This window comes from Rana temporaria, chromosome 4, assembly GCF_905171775.1.
Source record: "Rana temporaria chromosome 4, aRanTem1.1, whole genome shotgun sequence".
NCBI classification, from domain to species: Eukaryota; Metazoa; Chordata; class Amphibia; order Anura; family Ranidae; genus Rana; species Rana temporaria.
This window is the reverse complement of record NC_053492.1, coordinates 238,026,437-238,046,866: the sequence shown is the minus strand read 5'-3', so window position 1 is coordinate 238,046,866 and position 20,430 is coordinate 238,026,437. Positions and strand designations below refer to the sequence as shown.

The 20,430-nt window shown below is 45.5% G+C and overlaps 1 protein-coding gene across 18 annotated transcripts in view; it reads left to right on the top strand.

The window, feature by feature from the left end:
- The first annotated feature begins 7,999 nt into the window (after positions 1–7,999).
- Positions 8,000–20,430, top strand: part of SNAP91 (synaptosome associated protein 91) — a 141,399-nt gene continuing 128,968 nt past the window's right edge. For 12 of the 18 annotated variants that reach the window (XM_040350032.1, XM_040350040.1, XM_040350027.1 and 9 more), the window contains exon 1: positions 13,000–13,256. In XM_040350032.1, coding sequence (XP_040205966.1) covers positions 13,103–13,256 — 154 coding nt within the window. In that variant the 5' untranslated portion in view covers positions 13,000–13,102. Of the gene's footprint in view, positions 8,106–11,941; positions 12,042–12,429; positions 12,525–12,759; positions 12,869–12,999; positions 13,257–20,430 lie in introns of those variants that run through there. The other 6 variants (XM_040350041.1, XM_040350039.1, XM_040350025.1 and 3 more) reach the window with 5 other exon arrangements.

Below are 20,430 nucleotides of genomic sequence, written 5' to 3'. Positions count from 1 at the left end.
CAGATACGGTCCGGCGGACCGTATCCGCGGATCAATCCTCTCGTCTGTACCCGGCATAAGGCTTCGTACACACGACCGAACATGTCTGCTGAAACTGGTCCGCTGACCAGTTTCAGCAGACATGTTCGGTCGTGTGTACGGCCGACCGGACAGGTTTCCAGCGGACATTTGTCCAGCCGACCGTTTTCCGGCGGACACATGTTTCTTAGCATGCTAAGAAACATGTCCGCTGGAAGCCTGTCCGTCGGACATGTTCGGTCGTCTGTACAGACTCACCGTACATGTCCGATCGGCCGCCATCCCTCGCATTCGTCTAAGTGATTAGACGCATGCATGGAAGCATTGAACTTCCATGGCCACGCACGTCGCCGCGTCATCGTCGCTGTGACGGCACGGACACGTCACCGCGGATCGTGTACGCGCGGATTTCTGTCTGATGGTGTGTACAACCATCAGACAGAAATCTCCGGGCGGACATGTCCGCTGAAAACGGTCCGGCGGACCGTTTTCAGCAGACACTCCGTCCGTCTGTACGAGGCCTAAGAGACACCGCACTCAATACAGCAAGGGAAAACAATGATGGATGGGGAACCTGCTAAACCTAATGTAGTGGTGTCTTTTCCCTACATGGCTCTTAAAAATAACTTGCTGTATCAGGTGGTAAAGCAAGGGAAGGATTAGGTAAAGCAGCTAATGGTTCCCAAACCCTATTGCCAGATGGTATTAGGTTAAGCCTATGGTCATGTAACATGCGCTCCCAGCGCGGTAATGTGTTCCACGCTGGAACGCATGCGGCGACCGCGCGATGATGTCATCGCCCAGGGCCTCATGCGTTCCAGCTTGGAACGCGGAAGTGCGCCACGCCTCACTGCTGCACTGGAATCAGTGCTTATGCACTGCACCTGTTTCCTGCCTATAAAGGCATTCAGGTTACATTTAAAGTCCGTTCTATTATTGCCGGCCGTAGCCGGCTTGGCTACCTTTTAACCACAGCTACTACTCTTCCTAAACGGGAAACCATGCCTTGCCTGGATCTGCGCTGTCAACCTCACAAGAGTTTCTGCGGACACCGCAAGATATCCCCCACCAGGAGACCCTCCATAGAAGAATACCTAAACTACGGAACTCCATTGCTGCTAAACTACAACAAGACTCATCTTCTGCAAACGGATAAGTAGCCATTGTTTCACTTGTAGTGCCTTTAGATTAATCTACTACATATATTGCTTCTAATCAGTTGCTGTATCGAACTCTGTCTTACTAAGTACTAGCATACTGCTTGAGATTGTCTGTTGTGTTCTCGGCTACTTGTTGTGGAGTATCTTAAAGGGACATACACTCTCAAATTACCTGAGCTATACAGTGCCTTGCGAAAGTATTCGGCCCCCTTGAAATTTGCGACCTTTTGCCACATTTCAGGCTTCAAACATAAAGATATAAAACTGTAATTTTTTGAAGAATCAACAACAAGTGGGACACAATCATGAAGTGGAACGAAATTTATTGTATATTTCAAAATGTAACAAATAAAAAACTGAAAAATTGGGTGTGCAAAATTATTCAGCCCCCTTAAGTTAATACTTTGTAGCGCCACCTTTTGCTGCGATTACAGCTGTAAGTCGCTTGGGGTATGTCGCTATCAGTTTTGCACATCGAGAGACTGAAATTTTTGCCCATTCCTCCTTGCAAAACCGCTCAAGCTCAGTGAGGTTGGATGGAGAGCGTTTGTGAACAGCAGTTTTCAGTTCTTTCCACAGATTCTCGATTGGATTCAGGTCTGGACTTTGACTTGGTCATTCTAACACCTGGATATGTTTATTTGTGAATCATTCCATTGTAGATTTTGCTTTATGTTTTGGATCATTGTCTTGTTGGAAGACAAATCTCCGTCCCAGTCTCAGGTTTTCTTCCAGAATGGTCCTGTATTTGGCTCCATCCATCTTCCCATCAATTTTAACCATCTTCCCTGTCCCTGCTGAAGAAAGGCAGGCCCAATCCATGATGCTGCCACCACCATGTTTGACAGTGGGGATGGTGTGTTCAGGGTGATGAGCTGTGTTGCTTTTATGCCAAACATAACGTTTTGCATTGTTGCCAAAAAGTTCGATTTTGGTTTCATCTGACCAGAGCACCTTCTTCCACATGTTTGGTGTGTCTCCCAGGTGGCTTGTGGCAAACTTTAAACGACACTTTTTATGGATATCTTTAAAAAATGGCTTTCTTCTTGCCACTCTTCCATAAAGGCCAGATTTGTGCAGTATACGACTGATTGTTGTCCTATGGACAGAGTCTCCCACCTCAGCTGTAGATCTCTGCAGTTCATCCAGAGTGATCATGGGCCTCTTGGCTGCATCTCTGATCAGTCTTCTCCTTGTATGAGCTGAAAGTTTAGAGGAACGGCCAGGTCTTCGTAGATTTGCAGTGGTCTGATACTCCTTCCATTTCAATATTATCACTTGCACAGTGCTCCTTGGGATGTTTTAAGGCTGCATTTTGGGGAGAGACGCAAGGCTGCATTTTGGGGAGAGACGCAAGGCTACATTTTGGGGAGAGACACACAAGGCTGCATTTTGGGGAGAGACGCAAGGCTGCATTTTGAGGGAGAGACGCAAGGCTGCATTTTGGGGAGTGACGCAAGGCTGCATTTTGGGGAGAGACGCAAGGCTGCATTTTGGGGAGTGACGCAAGGCTGCATTTTGGGGGAGACACAAGGCTGCATTTTGGGGGAGACACAAGGCTGCATTTTGGGGACACATGGCTGCATTTTGAAAAAAGTATCGGTATTCGGTATCGGCGAGTACATGAAAAAAGTATCGGTATTCGGTATCGGCGAGTACATGAAAAAAAGTATCGGTACTTGTACTCGGTCCTAAAAAAGTGGTATCGGGACAACCCTACTTACAGGCCCAAGCCCTACTAACTCAGAGTTGAAGTCTACTTTGAAAGAAGTATAATTAGCTATTACCAAGTGTAACTCCTCAGTGGACCAGCTTAAAATTCAGATTGGGGTGAATTAGAGAAACCAAAGCCCTGCTACACCAAGATCTAAAGATAATCAGAGAGATAACTATGGCTATAAAGAGCAGAGTGGGTGATGTTAAGGACAGACTGGTTCCCCTTGTAAACTATTCCTCCTCTGCATTTTTGTTGGCGAGGGTGAATGCCCTTAAAAATTATAAACCGTATGAGACAGAATAATACTGTAGCTGGATAATTGGCCTGCCTAAACGTGCAGAGGGCAGTAACTTTGCCAGCTAAACACTCTGTTTAACATTATATTTCGGGAGCTCCAGAGTTAGGGACAGCCGAGTAGAGTGGGTTACAAGGCATGGTGGGTGTAATGCAAGGTAGATTGATGGGCGCCAGGTACTTCTTGAATGCAAAGAGATTTATTGTCTCTTAAACAGAACTGTGGGGGAGAGGGTTAGGGCCAGGACACCCTTTAGTGGATGCAATGTTAATTGGCAGACTCTGAAGCCTCGAACACACGATCAGTCCATTCCGATAAAAACGGTCTGAAGGACAGTTGTCTTAGGTTAACCTATGAAGCTGATTGATGGTCCGTCGTGCCTACACACCATAGGTTAAATCAGGGCTGGACTGGGACAAAAATTTGGCCCTGGACTTTATCCAGACTGGCCCACTTTGACAGGTCTCTCCCAGGTCAACTCATACCCCCCCCCCCCCCCGGGCCACCCAAGCCCCCTCTCCCCCTTCACTAGCCACTAGCCATTCTACTTTATTAGAGTAGAACGGCTGGTACTGGTACTCTTATAGGCAGTACCAGTGGGGAAGCTAGACATTTTTTCACCCGGGGCAAAGAATCAGTTCAGTGCCCCCCCTTATGGGACAAGATTAGGCAGAAGTGAGAAACTCCCAGGCCATAGCTGTTGAGTCAGCTGTCTGTCCTCTCCCCCATGCTCCTCTATTGTCCCCCCTGCTCCTCTGGTCCTCCCTCTGCTTCTCTGTTCCCCCCCTAGGTGAGCGCTGCGGGGAGGGAGAGGAGGTGAGCGCTGCGGAAAGGGAGAGACAGAGGAGCGGAGAGAGGAGGCGGTCCGCTGTCACTGAAGCTGGCCCACTGAGCCATCGGCCCACCGGGAAACTCCCTGTAGTCCCAATGGCCAGTCCATCCCTGGGTTAAATAACCGATCGTGTCAGAACGCGGTGATGTAAAACACAACGACGTGCTGAAAAAACGAAGTTCAATGCTTCCAAGCATGCGTCGACTTGATTCTGAGCATGCGCAGGTTTTTAACCGATGGTTTGGCATACTAACGATCGGTTTTGACCTATCGGTTACCATCCATAGGTTAAATTTTAAAGCAAGTTGCCATTTTTTTAACCTAAGGTTAAATAACCTATGGGGCCTACACACGATCGGTTTGGACTGATGAAAACGGTCCTTCCAACGTTTTCATCGGTTTAACCTATCGTGTGTACGAGCCTTGAGACTTCTATAGATAGACAGCCATGCAGGGAAAGGCATCCAGCTAGACACCACCTCTGCATGAGTAGGGCCTCTATCTCCTATGACAAAAATCTTGTAACAGTTTCTAACACGGTTGCAATGAACTCCTCCACTTCTACAATCTCCTATTGTAGAACTAGCCACTAGACACTGGATCTCCTGAGCTCTTCCAATCTTCTTATTCAATATCTTCCTCAAGTGTCACCCCCGCCATCCCTGTTGGGTCTCTAGCTTGGCACTCACAGATAATCCTAAAGCGTCACCCCGCTGACCTGCTTGGTCCCCGGCTTGGCACACAATAATGCTCCGCAAGCATCACCTCCACTAGCTGGGTCCCTAGCTTGGCACCTGCTGAAGTTTTCCCAATTATTCACTACCCCCAGCTGATGAGAATGCTGTTCAGGTACTTGCTTTAGCTACTCACAGTGGTCTGCAAACCACAGTCCAAACGCTACGCTGCTCTCTTGCTTCTGGATAGGCCCTCAGACAGCCTAGCAGCCAGATGTCCCCGGGATAGGCCCAAGGCTTATGGCCTAGCAGCATTACATCACACGTCCACCCAGACAGCTGTCCAGATGGCACAGAACCCAGATCACCTGACTCCACCCAAATAAATAGGCTTTCCCAGCAGGGCAAGGGACCCAAGAAAATTCCTGCCCATTGCCTGGGACACCCCATTCATTCCTAATCTGTCCTTGCAATGCCCTTGTCTTATCTAATGACACCAGATACCTGGCCATCCAGTGACAGAAGAGAGAAGTTCTCTTTTTTCCGATGGAAAAAAATTCTATCAAAAATTGTATTCGTCTGTATGGAACTTCCGATTGTGTGTACACGGCATAAGGCTAAAAGAATAAGTTCACCTTTTAAAATAATAAATAAAATAAATGCACAGCTTTTTGCACATACATTTTTTTAGCATTTATTACATCTTTACTAGGAGCCTGCAAAAAAACACGCATGCTCAGTATCAAGTCGACGCATGCTCGGAAGCATTGAACTTCATTATTCTTAGCTCATCGTAGTGTTGTACATCACCGCTTTCTTGATGGTTGGAATTTGGTGTGACAGTGTGTATGCAAGACAGCTTGAACGGAATTCCGTCGGAAAAATCTGTCAAAGTTTGTCCCAACGGAAATTCTGATCCTGTGTACAGGGCATAAGGCCCCGTACACACGAGAGGATCCATCCGCTGGAATTGATCCACGGACCGGCTCCAGCGGATAGATCCCCTGGTGTGTACAATCCAGCGGATCTGTTTCCGCATAGTTTTATCCCCTGGGATGGATTTCAAGCGGATACAAATTTGAAGACATGCTTTAAAATCTATCCGCTTGAATCCATCCCAACAGATTGATCCGCTGGTCTGTACAGACTCACCGGATCAATCCGTCCGAATGGATCCCCCGCATGCGTCGTAATGATTCGACGCATGCGTGGAATTCCTTATATGACAGCGTCGCGCACGTCGCCGCGTCATCATCGCGGCGACGGCGTGACACGTCATCGCGATGGGATTTCGGCGCGGACTTCGATCCGATGGTGAGTACACTCCATCGGATCCAAATCCGCGGAAATCCTCGAGAGGATTTATCCGCGGAAACGGTCCGGTGGACCGTATCCGCGGATAAATCCTCTCGTGTGTACTAGGTCTAAGGCTTATTTTCATTTTGAGTATCATTTTTGGTAGATTGAAGGGCATGCTGGCGACTGGACTTGTATTCTCTTTTACTTGCTTTTCCTCATTTTACATTTGATGCTATCTACATGGTGTATGAACGTAATGGTTATAGATTAACATGACATACAGTAAAGTGCTTTAGTATGCCAGTCCAGTTCTGTGTTTTGTTAACTAAACAAACTATTTGCAAACTTCTTCAAGATATGTTGTATCAGGAAGTCTGTATTGTGTGTATGTTATGGAACATTTAATAATGTTTGATAAAAAAAATCCGCTTTTTGGAAATATCATAATTGAAGGATTATAATATGACAAAGTATTAATTCAGAAAGATATGGGCAGATATTTGACTTATATCAGAAAAATAGTTCCTGAAGATTGGGATTGGATCACAGAAGTGTAATGAGAGACAGTTCTATTCGTATTCCAAAAAATACTGTAACTATCTGTTATGCCTGAATGGATGTGTTGAAGAACAATACATGTTGAAGTGAAAGCAGAGCACCACCCAAAAAGGGAAGCTCCGCTGGTTTGCAACCTCCCCCCTCCACTGCCACATTTGACACTTTTGGGGGGGGGAGCAGGTATCTGGTTTTGACTTCACTTCCAGCTCAGAGCGTCGCAGCGTAATGAGCCAGAAGGTTGGCCCCCCTCCATAGGTGTGCACAGCCTATTGTATTAGGGTGTGCACCCCAAAGCTCAACATACTACCGATCACTCACCATGTTCATTCAGAAAGGGAAGGGGCTGATAAATACATATTTACCAGCCCCTTGCCTCACTCATCCTAAAAATCCCTGCAGCAACAGCCGGCAAGAGAGGAAAGGAGGGAAGCCGGTAGTGCTGCGGAGGGGGGAGCCTGGGCAGTAGGGGGAATCTGTGCTGCACCGGGTGATTAGGGTGTGCCTGGGCACACCTGGCACACCCTGTGCGCACGCCTATGCCCCCCTCCTTCCCCCACATCACAGGTCCCAGAAAACTATGGTACCATTTACAAGGCTCAGCGTGACGCATGCACAGTGGGAAACAGGTTGATCTCCTATCTGTCTGTGAAATGGCCCTGCCAGAATGCATTAGGCAAGAAAAAGGGGAACCAATTTATCACAACAATAACAGCAGTAACTGAGGTAGATATGGTAAATAGCAAAAATGTGCTATATGTAGACATAAAAACAAACACCATAACATGATATGCCGACATTAAAGTCGCTTATAATTATAGTCCCAATAAAGTGATCATGCTCAAAATTATGAAATCCGTGTTTCTTTGGTGCTCAGACAAGGTGCCCCCACATAGATGTGAACTCACCCCTCAATACGGACCAACTATCTCTAGTATGGTCAGATGCCCCTGCAGATTTTCTTTAAGCTGACAATTCCTGGGATGGATGTGCCTCATACAAATAAATATGACAGAAGAAACTTCATTGCGCAATACCGTTTTAAAAGGTTTATTAAAATCTAAAATCAAAGTATTCAACTCACATGAAAGAGTGCCTGTGGCCTGGCCCCCGGTGTGAATAGCAGGTGATTATTCGGGAAATCAGCCCATAAACAATGGCTGCTGGTGGGCGGAAGTGTGTCACGTGTTTTCATTGGAAGTGGTTAAACCATGGAAAGTCTATGGAACTAAAAAACAGAATAAAGTCCCTGGCCCTCTTAGATAGAATGCACAGACGTGAACTACCTCCGTAGGAAACCATGTTACATGGACTGTAGTGCGTTTCTGCAAAACTGAAAATGCACTAAAAAAAGCATAGGTGTGAACCAGGCCTAAATCAGTCACATGGCACAAGGGGCGTGGCTTGCATAAGTCAGTGTCATCGTTCAGGTGTGCTTAGAGCTGAATGAAGTCTAATTAGAACCCTGCATACTTGATTCCGATTGAAGGCTCTGAACAGTGAAGCCATTCCTTCAGCATTGTTAACTGGACAGCAAACCTTTTCAGGATGAGAGGTCAGTAATGGCAGCCAACATCGTTTTTAAGTATCGGTTTCCTTTAAAGAGGCGATAGCATTGCTGATTAACCACTTTCCCAGTCTGGCAATGGTGACATTCATTTAAATAAAGTGGTGTATACATTGTTTCAACCTGTTACACAGCCCTGCTTGGATGAATAGTGAAACACCTTCAATGTTACAAAACAAGTCCAATTTAATGTGATTTACTACTACAACCCTGTAAGAGTTCCTCACGTGACAGAATCATATTAAACACTTAAATTATATGTGCATAAAATATTATTTTCTTAGGGTCCTTTCACACAAGCTTTCAGTCTGGATAAGTCTCCATTTTTCTTTTACTTAACTACAGTGTATGTTTATGAGCAGGCAGATTTAAACAGACGTCCGTCCATCTGCTTACATCTGAGACCATTTAAGTCCAATGGAAAAAAATGGGAGAGGTTTCTGTCCTCTTCATTTGGCGGATGTAAACAGATGTGAATGAACGCTCTCTATGTTCCTTTTTATGTAAATTTTTGGGCAAGAAGCAGTGTTTTATACTATTGTCCACCTGGGACTTCTTCTCTCCCACCCCTGGGGTTTGCGGTTAAAAGCGCCCAGCTGAAACACGCTGCTTAAACAGCGCTAAAGCGTCACTTGTACCAGTGTGAAAGGGGTCTTAGGGCCCATGCACACAGGACGTTTTTACAGCTGCTGTTTGGGGCATCTGATGTTTTTAACTGCTTCTAAATGCCCCTTAATGTTAGCCTATGTGTCAATGCACATGGAGGCATATGCTTTTAGGGGCAGAAGAAAAAAAGAGAGCCTGTGCGTCCAGGAGCAGTAAAAACGTTTTTAGGCCTTTTTTATGTTATAGGGAGTGTTTTTACGGAATAAACGCTATTCAAAAACGCAGCCGACGCTGCTTTTTCCTGGCAGCAACGCTGGCACTTTTTTTAAATGTCGTGTGCATGAGGCCTTGTGGTGGCTCAAATTCTGTCTGATTCCTGCCGAATTGGTCAGCATTAAAGCCGAGGGTGGCCCTGCAAGCACCCTTTTGGCTCAACAAAAGCCAATTTGAAAGTCAACTGGGAAAATATGGTTGACCTAACAGTAAGGCTAGGTTCATACTACAGCGGACAGCTATCTGTTAGCTGCGGTAGGGGGCAGTGTGTATCATATGTCTGCCTTCTTCGTTTGTGTGTGATTTTTTATTTTTTTTTGTACAAACTTTGTGTGAAGTTTACAAAACGTACATTGCTCTATAGTGCCATACTATGCGTCATGGTGCACCGCAATGAAAATGTCTGCATTTTATCACAGTATGCTGCCGTGCAGCCTTAAATGGTTTGTAAAGGAATTTTTTTTTTATCTTAATAGCTTCCTTTACCTTAATGCAGTGCTGTTTTCATGTCCTCATTGTTCGTTTTTGCTGTAATTCTTTTCTGATCTCCACACTTGCTGGTTGTCTGTTTCCTGATAACCACAGTGCTGGGAGCTTTCTCTCTGTGGTCACTAATCAAGGAGGTGTGATTACTGTGTGTCTAAAACCCCTCAGCACCAATCAGTTTCGTTTTCCAAACCATCACTGCCCTGTATTGGCTCTGTGGCTCTGTACATCACAGAAGCAGGAAATGGCATGCAAAAACGAAACTGAAACTACAGGTACATTATGTGATTGATTTTTATCTATTTTTAATCATTTTTAAAAGGAATCAGTTAACTATTACGTCTCTATACCCTGTAAATAGTCATTTCAGCAAAACAAATTTTTTCCTTTACAACTCCTTTAAGCTGGGTTCACACTAACGTATTTATGTATTGCAACACAGTGGGTTGCAAGAAAAAAAACTGACCGTTCCAGTCGGAACCGCTGTACTAACCATGTGAGGTTAGTTCAGCAATCTCCCCCGCTGGGCTGTTTTGTTCTGACGGGGGGATAGCCACCCACCAGAACACTCCGCTCAGAACTCTCTGCCATTGGCTGAGAGCGCTAATCGGGAGTTGGTCGGCTGCTGGTTTTCCAGCAAGCACGTCTGACAGAAGCCAGCCAAATGGCCACCTTCTGTTGGACGGGCCGAATATGTGTGCGTGTGTGTGTGTGTGTTTTTTTTTTGTTTTGTTTTTTTACCACTAGTTGTCTACCAACATTCAGCCTGTGTGTATGGGGCTTTAGGTTACCGTATTTATCGGCGCATATCACGCACAGAGGCATTGCTGGGGGGGGTGCAGGGGGTGCGGTCCGCACCGGGTGACACCCGCTAGAGGGGTGACACCATCCCATGTGTTGTCAGCTAAAAAAAAAAAAACATGCCCAGCCTGCCCTGTGCCACCCATGCCTGCCCTGTACCACCCCAGCCTGCCCTGTATCACCCAGCCTGCCCTATACCACCCCAGCCTGCCCTGTACCCCCCCCCCCCCAACAGCCCTGTACCACCCCAAACTTTCCCATGCTACCCCAACTTGCCCTGTGCCACCCCAATCTGCCCTGTACCACCCCAATCTACCCTGTACCACCCTAACTTGCACTATACCACCCTAACTTGCCCTATACCACCCCAAACTACCCTATATCACCCCAACATGCCCTATACCACCTTAACCTGTCCTATACCACCCCACTACACCAACCTGCCACTATACCACTCTATACTACCCTAACCTGCCACTATACTGCCCTATACTATCATTTACAGGGGCTGGTTTGGGGTGTGCCCCGTGCCCTGCCTGCTTGGTGCTGGGCAGCCTAGACAGAGGGGGGGGGGGTAACGCCATGTTTTACCGCACCGGGTGACACCAACCCTAGTGACGCCACTGATCACGCACAGGCATATAACACGCACCCTAACTTTAAGAGGGAAGTTTCAGGAAAAAAACGTTCCACAGACCCCTGCATATAACACGCAGGCACAGTTTACCCTCTATTTTCAGGGTAAAAAAGTGAGTGTTATACGTCAATAAATACAGTACATTGCAGTATGAATGGGAAACATAGGCAGTGCCGATCCTGACCTCCCTGGGGCCCTAAGCAAAATGACATGGCACATTAAAAATGAGAAGCAGGGGGCACTGATGACCGTGACATGTCACATTAAAGAAAGTTGAGAAGCGGGGGAGGGGGTGTTCTGCTGTCGGAAATGACTCAGCCAGCGAGTTTAGAAGCTGGGTGAGGGGGCGAAAATGACTTCTCACCAGACGGGGCCTCTAGTAATTTGGGGGGCCCTTTGCAGCTTTGCGGGGCCCTAAGCGCCTTGCATAGTGAGCCTATAGGGAGGATCGGCCCTGAACAAAGGAAATAATTGTTTCCTGTGTGTCCTTACTGTGATTAGACGTTTTACAATGCAATAAAATGTGTGAATTGGCCATAACTGTATTCTATTGGTGGAGTCGCTGTATGCAGGTAGCTGCTGAATACAATATCTGCTAGTGGAGATTCCTCCATCCACTGCATTTAGCATGGATCAGGGAGCCGATAGAGAAAATTGATCTGTGTATGCCTAGCATTAGGCTACAGGAGACATTTAATAATAATCCTACAGACTGAATGTCAGCCTTTCTTCTTGGAGTGTATGGTAATTGCATAGTCTTGCATGGCAATAATTAGAAAACCTAGCCAGTTTTGGTTAAAATAAAAATCATTAACTGTCTGCATGGCTTTCATCTCCCACCCATAAGAAGTGAAAGAGTTAAGAGTTTGTGTGTGCCGCAAGGGGTTAATCTAAGGCTGCATCACCTGATTAGAAGAAACCATTGGGCAGAGCAGGGAGATTGTGCTAAGGATCAGCTCCTTTTCTACTAGTAAAGCTGCTAGAGAGCCTGCACTTGCCAGCTGACTCCATTCCACCTTCAGGACATGTGTCAGCTCCAAGGACACAATAAAGGAAAGGGAAGAGGAAAGGGAGCCAGTGTGATCAGCAGGCAGAGGACATCCCTTGGGGTGACACACTGGGTAGGATCCATTGGGATATGACACTGGGGATGCACACAGACTGATCAGATGCCACAAATAGACCTGAGTGCACAAGGAATAGTCAGCAGCATTTGTTGTGTGCTCTGCTTACTGTTATATGTCTGCATTTCTTTCCATTCATATTAAAGCACCCCCCCCCCTTATAGCTGTCACTTGGAGGTCTGTAGCTCCACCCACATTTAAATGGACTGTTGTCAATGTGATGCTGCACACCTAAGATCTATGCACATATTTGCAACTAAATTGTACTGTGCAATAGTAATGGAGATGGTATAAGAGTGAGACACCCTTCAGCAGGTCTGGGGGTGATATGGGGGGTACCCTAATAGAAGGTGATCACACCCCCACCCCCTGGATTGGGGGAGGGAAGAAGCTTTAGTCTCTCCCTTCTCCAGCATCACTTCTTAGGAGGAAGACGGTGAGGGAGTGACAGCAGAGAATAACCCGCAGAGGCACACACAGGTCTGAGCACTGATGATCCTGGCACCCCAATTCCATGTGATCACTCCCATGCATTGTATGGAGCTGTCATGGCAGCAGTGTATGGCGATCCTCTATGTGCTGGGCTATGTGCAGCCATCAGATCAGGCAGCATTTTGTCCCTTTAATAATTTACAAGAGAGATGTGAGAGTGCAGGTGGGGGGTGGGGCGGTGATATTCTAATCCCAGGCTGCCAGGGAGGATAACAGGAGGGAGGGGGAGGAGGAGGATGGGTTGTATTCTGAGGGACCAGACCTCGCTGCTGCTACTGCCACCACTGCTCATCTGAAGGAAAGGGGGATTGCTTCATCGGAAGGCTGACCAGGTGCCTTATTCCCCTCTATATTCTGCAGCATGTGTGTGGGGAGAGGAGGGCTCTCTGGTTCGCAGTAACTAGGATACCAGCATTAGGGGGGGAGGATGATAATGAGGAGGGGGAGGGGGGCTCCTTCTGCACCATCCATGTCACTGCTGGAAATGGATGGGAACATGTCGGTGTAGCTGCAGGGTGCTGTCATCAGATTAGGGGGGCTTGCCATTGTACTGATCAGTGTTGTGGATGTCTCTTGTCACAGGAGAGAAGATGTCGGGACAGACGCTGACAGATCGCATTGCGGCCGCACAGTACAGTGTCACAGGATCGGCCGTGGCCAGGGCAGTATGCAAGGCGACCACTCATGAGGTCATGGGGCCAAAGAAGAAGCACCTGGACTGTAAGCATGCACCTACCTACGTAATCTATCCTGTCCTATCTATGTGTGTGTATAGATCATCTGCATCTATAGATCTTCCCCTAGGTCTAGAATAATGGATGAGATCATTCCCAGTATAGATCACCACCCCCCCCCCCCCCCCCATATATCCAGTCTAATTGATCTTTCCCAATGTCCAATATAATAGATCACCCCCCATGTCCAGAATTATAGATGTCAAGTACAATAGATCTTCCCTGATGTCCAGTATAATCACCCCTATGTCCTCTATAATGTCCAATATCGTGATCATCCCTGATGTCCAGTATAATGGATCCTCCCCTATGTCCTCTATAATGTCCAATATCGTGATGTCCAGTATTATAGATCCTCCCCTATGTCCTCTATAATGTCCAATATCGTGATCATCCCTGATGTCCAGTATAATGGATCTTCCCCTATGTCCTCTATAATGTCCAATATCGTGATCATCCCTGATGTCCAGTATAATGGATCTTCCCCTATGTCCTCTATAATGTCCAATATCGTGATGTCCAGTATTATAGATCCTCCCCTATGTCCTCTATAATGTCCAATATCGTGATCATCCCTGATGTCCAGTATAATGGATCCTCCCCTATGTCCTCTATAATGTCCAATATCGTGATCATCCTTGATGTCCAGTATTATAGATCCTCCCCTATGTCCTCTATAATGTCCAATATCGTGATCATCCCTGATGTCCAGTATAATGGATCTTCCCCTATGTCCTCTATAATGTCCAATATAATAGATCATCCCTGATGTCCAGTATTATAGATCCTCCCCTATGTCCTCTATAATGTCCAATATCGTGATCATCCCTGATGTCCAGTATAATGGATCTTCCCCTATGTCCTCTATAATGTCCAATATAATAGATCATCCCTGATGTCCAGTATTATAGATCCTCCCCTATGTCCTCTATAATGTCCAATATCGTGATCATCCCTGATGTCCAGTATAATAGATCCTCCCCTATGTCCACTATAATGTCCAATATCGTGATCCTCCCTGATGTCCAGTATAATGGATCCTCCCTGATGTCCAGTATAATGGATCCTCCCTGATGTCCAGTATAATGGATCCTCCCTGATGTCCAGTATAATGGATCCTCCCCGATGTCCAGTATAATGGATCCTCCCCTATGTCCTCTATAATGTCCAGTATAATCACCCCCATGTCCTCTATAAAAGATGTCCAGTACAATGTATCATGCCCTATGTCCTCTATAATTTTTTGTGTAATCACCCCCGATGTCCTGTATAATGGACCATCCCCCTATGTCCTCTATAAAATGTGTCCAGTCTAATGTATCATCCCCTCTATAATGTCCAGTATAATAGATCCTCCCCTATCCTCTATAATGTCCTGTATAATCGTTCTCTATAAAATGTGTCAAGTCTAATGTATCATCCCCTATGTCCACTATAATAGACCATCCTATATGCCCTCTATAATGTCCAGTATAATCGTCCCCTATGTCACTCCAGTGTTCAGTATAACAGACCACCCCCTATGTCCTCTATACTGTTCATCCCCTATGCTGTCTAGTAGAATCATCCCCTATAATGTTCAGTATATTAGACCATTCCCTATGTCCACTACCATGGTGACGGCCATGCGTGGGCTTCAATCTGCCAGCCTGCTATTTTTATAAATATCTATTCATTCACATTCCAAAATATTTGTGTAAAATCTGTCCTTGTTGATGCTCTCCTTTTCCTAGGCCTGCATAGGTTAACAGTAAGCACAGAGGGGGGATGATGATGATGACTGTTTAACTGCAAGGCCTTTTTTGTGTAAATGGTATTGACATGGCATGTGCAATGGAGGAAAATAGCATCCATTCTACCTTGGCTTATTAAATTAACGTGACGCTGATTTATTCATTCATCATGTTGTTATTATTAGTGATGTTGATCCTTGTAAAAGATTTAATTTGGTAGATGCATTCTTTAACCAGGATTTTTTTTTTTTGCTTTTGTGAATTAAACTAGCTGCATGCATTTTGCGCTGCTGGTTGTAATTTTTTTTTTTTTTTCCCCTGGTTTTGTTTCTTCTGACCTTCCTGTAACCTTCTATGTATTAAAGAAATGCTGATCAGAAGATCGGCTGGTAGCATTAATGTATAGGAGCTGGTCTGCCACACCCCTGGTTCCTCTATAATGTTTGTCTTTTTTTTACTGCTTGATTCCATTTCACATCCCGGGCTTCAATCTGTATTGAGCCCTCAATCCATTGTCCAGCGGCCTTATGTGTTGTAGGCATGGATGTGATGTGTTCTACCTAGGGGTGAATATTCTCTTCTATGATGTGATTCAATATACTGTATATACATTGAGTGTGTATGTAAATATAGACTATAGTCTGCGTGTGTATTCTGAAATGGCTGTATAAATAAGGGAGATATGTGTAATTGTTGAGCAGACATTGCATGGCAATTCTCAAGTGACCTATCTGACAAGTGGTTTAAGCTGATGCTTTAGATTTTTCAATGAGAAGCTGTGAAATTAAAAAATGAGAAGCCAGGCATGAATGAATAACCACAATCTCTTGCTAGGCTAAATGATTAAAAAAAAAAAAAAAGCAAAAAAGTGCGAATTTGGGGGGAGCTGCATTGCCTATGGCAGTTAACATTGCTCACAAAGCAAGCTGTACTTTTTAGTTTGGTGAATTGGCATATGAGAAAATATCTAATGCAGACAGGCCTTGACTTTGTTGCTTGGTTGTAGAGCAGGGGTCTCAAACTGGTGGCCCTCCAGCTCTTGCAAAACTACAAGTCCCATAATTGCCTCAGCCCGTGGGAGTCCATGCTTGTATCTGTCAGCCTTGCAATGCCTCATGGGACTTGTAGTTTAGCAACAGCTGGAGGGCCTCCAGTTTGAGACCCCTGTTGTAGAGGGTATACATGTGTGGGTGTTCATCCTGTTACTAAGGCAGTGGATGAAGCTGACCTGCGATTTTCATGTGGTTCACTGAGCACAGAGGCTGCCATTGATGACCACCCTCTGAAAATGCTAGTTGCCTGGTAGCATCTGTACTTTTCTCACTAGATCTCACACCAAACTGTGTGTAGAATTTTTGTATTATAGGGCTTATTCACAACATAAAAAAATAGAATTCTGTACAAGTGTTTGCATACAGCTCATAAAACAATGAGAGGCAACAATTGTATGCTGGTAAATGCATATTCCAGCGTTTTCATGCATACTGTGACGGCTGTCCACCCCTTGACACCAGTGTACATCCAGAGCTGCTTATCCATTCCTGTACACATTTAAACCCTGGAATGTGTTTTTTTTTTTGAGAAGGCTAATTTCCGTGGTCGAAGAGGGCCTTACACCATAATAAATGCATATTTCTGTGTCCAGTGGTTACAGGTGTTGGCGTACAGCCACCTATACAGATCAGTGACAGGCCGCAGCTGCACACCAATAAACTCGCATTTTAGCGTCTGCAGTGATGGCTGCGATTTTCCAGGTCCTGCTCAGATTCTTTGCGCAGCTTCCCCTCTACACACTTTCCACAAAGGAATGCTCATTCACCACTGCCGGCATTTATAGAACTCGTGGTTTTTTGATGAATACAAGGCATTCTCTGCTTGAACAAGGTGGAGATCATGACATTGCCACTCCACCTCTGGACCTCTTTTAATCAGAGAACACCTTGTATTAACTGGAAATAAGAGCATTCTGTGAATGGCAGCAATCCTGAGTGAGAATTCGCTGTGGTCAGTGTGCAGAGGTGAAGCTGCTTGCACACAACCTGGAAGTAGTGCCAACTACTACAGTCATTTTTCAGCTTCTCCAGTGAGTGTAAGTAATGCATACTTTTTGCCAAGCTGGACTAATGTAAATACACAATACAAATATAATTCCTTGAGTTCAGCTTTAAAGTACTATGTTTCTGCTGAGTAGTTTTGCATATGGATTAATGTTGTAGAGAATTACTCACTGGAATCTATTATGAAATATGTTTTGTATTGTTCAATCGGAGAGCTATAAATTGACTCCAAAGCCACGGACATCAGCAAAAGTATCCTAGTTGCAAGGATAAAAAAATGCATATGTAATATCAACTATCTGATGGTTGCTATTTGCATGAACATATGCAGGCATCACAGTGAGACATTTGGGACACCAAATCATCCCCAGGAACTAGCATTCTGCAAAGGAGAAGCCAGCCTACATAATTCTCACGACAGGTGGACGGGCATGTTATGGGTTAGTAGCAGATAATGGAATTTTGAATCAAGATGCATGCTTGTCACAATCTCACTGCTCCTGTTTTCTATTACTTTGCTTTATAGCCATGTGTATGCGCTTCCTCAGTTATGAGAGCAAGTATCAATTTGTAATTCAATTCTGGCTACTTTGTTTCAGAGACCCCTGTGTAAAATATAAACTAAAATGGATTGGTCACATGCGACATAAGGTCAGAGTTTGAGAGCTGAAACAATGGAGGAATCGCCTACGGCTTTTAAATAAACAGGTCCAGGCAAAAACAACTTAAAGGGGGTTGTAAACCTTCCTGTTTTTTTCACCTTCATGCATCCTATGCGTCTTAGCTCTTCATTGGATAGATCGATAGCAGCACATCCATTGGCTCCCACTGCTGTCAATTAAATCCAATGACGTGGGCACTAGGGTCGAGTCTGCCTTGCTTTGTAAATTTGGGGTTGGGATACATACTTTATTTCTTCCTATGAAGTGGAGAGGGAATGGGCTGTAGGTGATGTAAATGTTAGAGTAGAAGGTGTGGGCTTAAAGTGTCTCCCTTCCTGCTCTTAATTAAAGTGGTACTAAAAGGTTTGAATAAAAAAAATAACAAACATGGCTTGCTTATCTCCACTGTGCAGCTCGTTTTGCACAGAGTGGCCCCAAATGCAGTCTTCTGGGGTCCCTCGGCAGTTGTCTTGGCCCCTCCCCACATCAGATAACCCCCTCTGTGAAGCTCTCTCCCAAGGGGTTTACCTTGCGGGCGTGCTTTTGAGTCCAGCATTTGCATCCATAGACCTGAATGTCAGACTCGACCCCCGGCACCCGTGTCATTGGAATTGATTGACAGCAGTGGGAGCCAATGGCTGCGCTGCTATCAATCTATCCAATGAAGAGCCGGGAAGCACAGGCCGAGATTCATAGCGTTCTCGACGCAGGACTTTCAAGGGCTCAGGTAAGTATAGGATGCATTAAAGCGGAGGTTCACCGTTAGAGAGCACATTTTCCCCTTAGATTAATGCCTGTTTTGTCTAGGGGAATCGGCTATTGGTTTTAAAATATGATCCGTACTTACCCGTTTACGAGATGCATCCTCTCCGTCGCTTCCGGGTATGGGCTGCGGGAATGGGCGTTCCTTCTTGATTGACAGTCTTCCGAGAGGCTTCCGACGGTCGCATCCTTTGCGTCACGATTTTCCGAAAGAAGCCGAACGTCGGTGCGCAGGCGCAGTATAGAGCCGCACCGACGTTCGGCTTCTTTCGGCTACGAGTGACGCGATGGATGCGACCGTCGGAAGACTGCCAATCAAGAAGGAACGCCCGCTCCCGAAGACCCATACCCGGAAGCGACGGAAAAAGATGCATCTCGAAAACGGGTAAGTACGGATCATATTTTAAAACAAATAGCCGATTCCCCTAGACCAAACAAGCAGGAATCTAAGGGGAAAAGGGCAACAATTAAATAAATGGGTGAACTCCCGCTTTTAAGGTGAAAAAACAGGAAGGTTTACAACCCCCTTTAAGTTGTTTTTACCTTGACCTGTTTATTTAAAACCCGTAGGCGATTCCTCCATTGCTTCAGCTCTCAAACTCTGACCTTATGTCGCATGTGACCAATGCATTTTAGTTTATATTTTACACAGGGGTCTCTGAAACAAAGTAGCCAGAATTGAGTTATGATTACAAATTGATACTTGCTCTCATAACTGAGGAAGCGCACACATATGGCTATAAAGCAAGGTAATAGAAAACAGGAGCAGTGAGATTGTGACAAACATGCATCTTGATTCAAAAATTCCATTATTTGCCAATAACCCATAACATGCCCGTCCACCTGTCGTGAGAATTATGTAGGCTGGCTTCTCCTTTGCAGAGTGCTAGTTCCTGGGGATGATTTGGCGTCCCTGACCTGCAGCAAGTGTAGCGAAGGAACAACACCTTTCTGGCATTCTTCTGCTGCATGCTTTTGGAGGTCTGTGACTTGATTTGGCATTGTTGGAAGGGTTGGCCAAAACGGTGGTAAATCCAGTTCAATGTTTCTAAATGTACAATAATGCATCTGGGGGTAAGGGGAATCCCTTGAGTGAGTACAACATTGTAGGTACAGTATTGGCAAGCACTACAGAGGCAAAAGATTTGGGGTAATTATTACAAAGTGTGACTAGACCGTGGAGAAAGTCAGTAGATCCTATATCTAGGATGTATCACTAGAGGGGTCACCAGTCGGAGGTCCTGATCCTCTATATTGATCTATAGTTATTACTAGAGGGGTAACCAGCAGGAGGAAGGAGGTCCCGATTCCCCCGGTGTAATGCCCCATAGAACTACTGTCTTGATAAATGTTTTATTTTTTTGGCTTCCCTGTAACCAGGGAGAGCACTATTTGATTAGATAGATCTGATATTGGCTCATACCCTGGGACATAGTGGGAGGGAGGATATGACCTCAGCCTGCATTTTTAAAGTGGAAGTAAAGTCCTACTGGTAAGCCTATAATAAGGCTTGCCTGTAGGTACTGTGAATATCTCCTAAACGTGCACTGTTTAGGAGATATTCACACAGAATGTGGTGCATACTAGCACATTATGGCATAAATCTGCAGGGGGTCCATTTTTTTTTCTCGAGGTAGTTTACTACCGGTTTTAATATCTCCCCAGCCAATCCCTGGTCAATATGGCAAGTGACCAGCAGGGAGCTGAGTGGGGTATAAATGTAGAAGAGTAGAAGTCTGTCTGGAACTGCAAGCAATTTTATTAAAATAAAATTGTGGGGTTCCAGTTATGGTTTGGCTGGGGAACCTCTTCTATTTACCTGGAACATTCTATAAAAACTTCTAAGAAAGATCCAGGACACAGGCTGCTGGAGCACAGAAGTTGACTGACCCTGCACATGGCTTCACTGAGATTCGGGAACGGCGAGTACCAGCCCTCCTGGACCT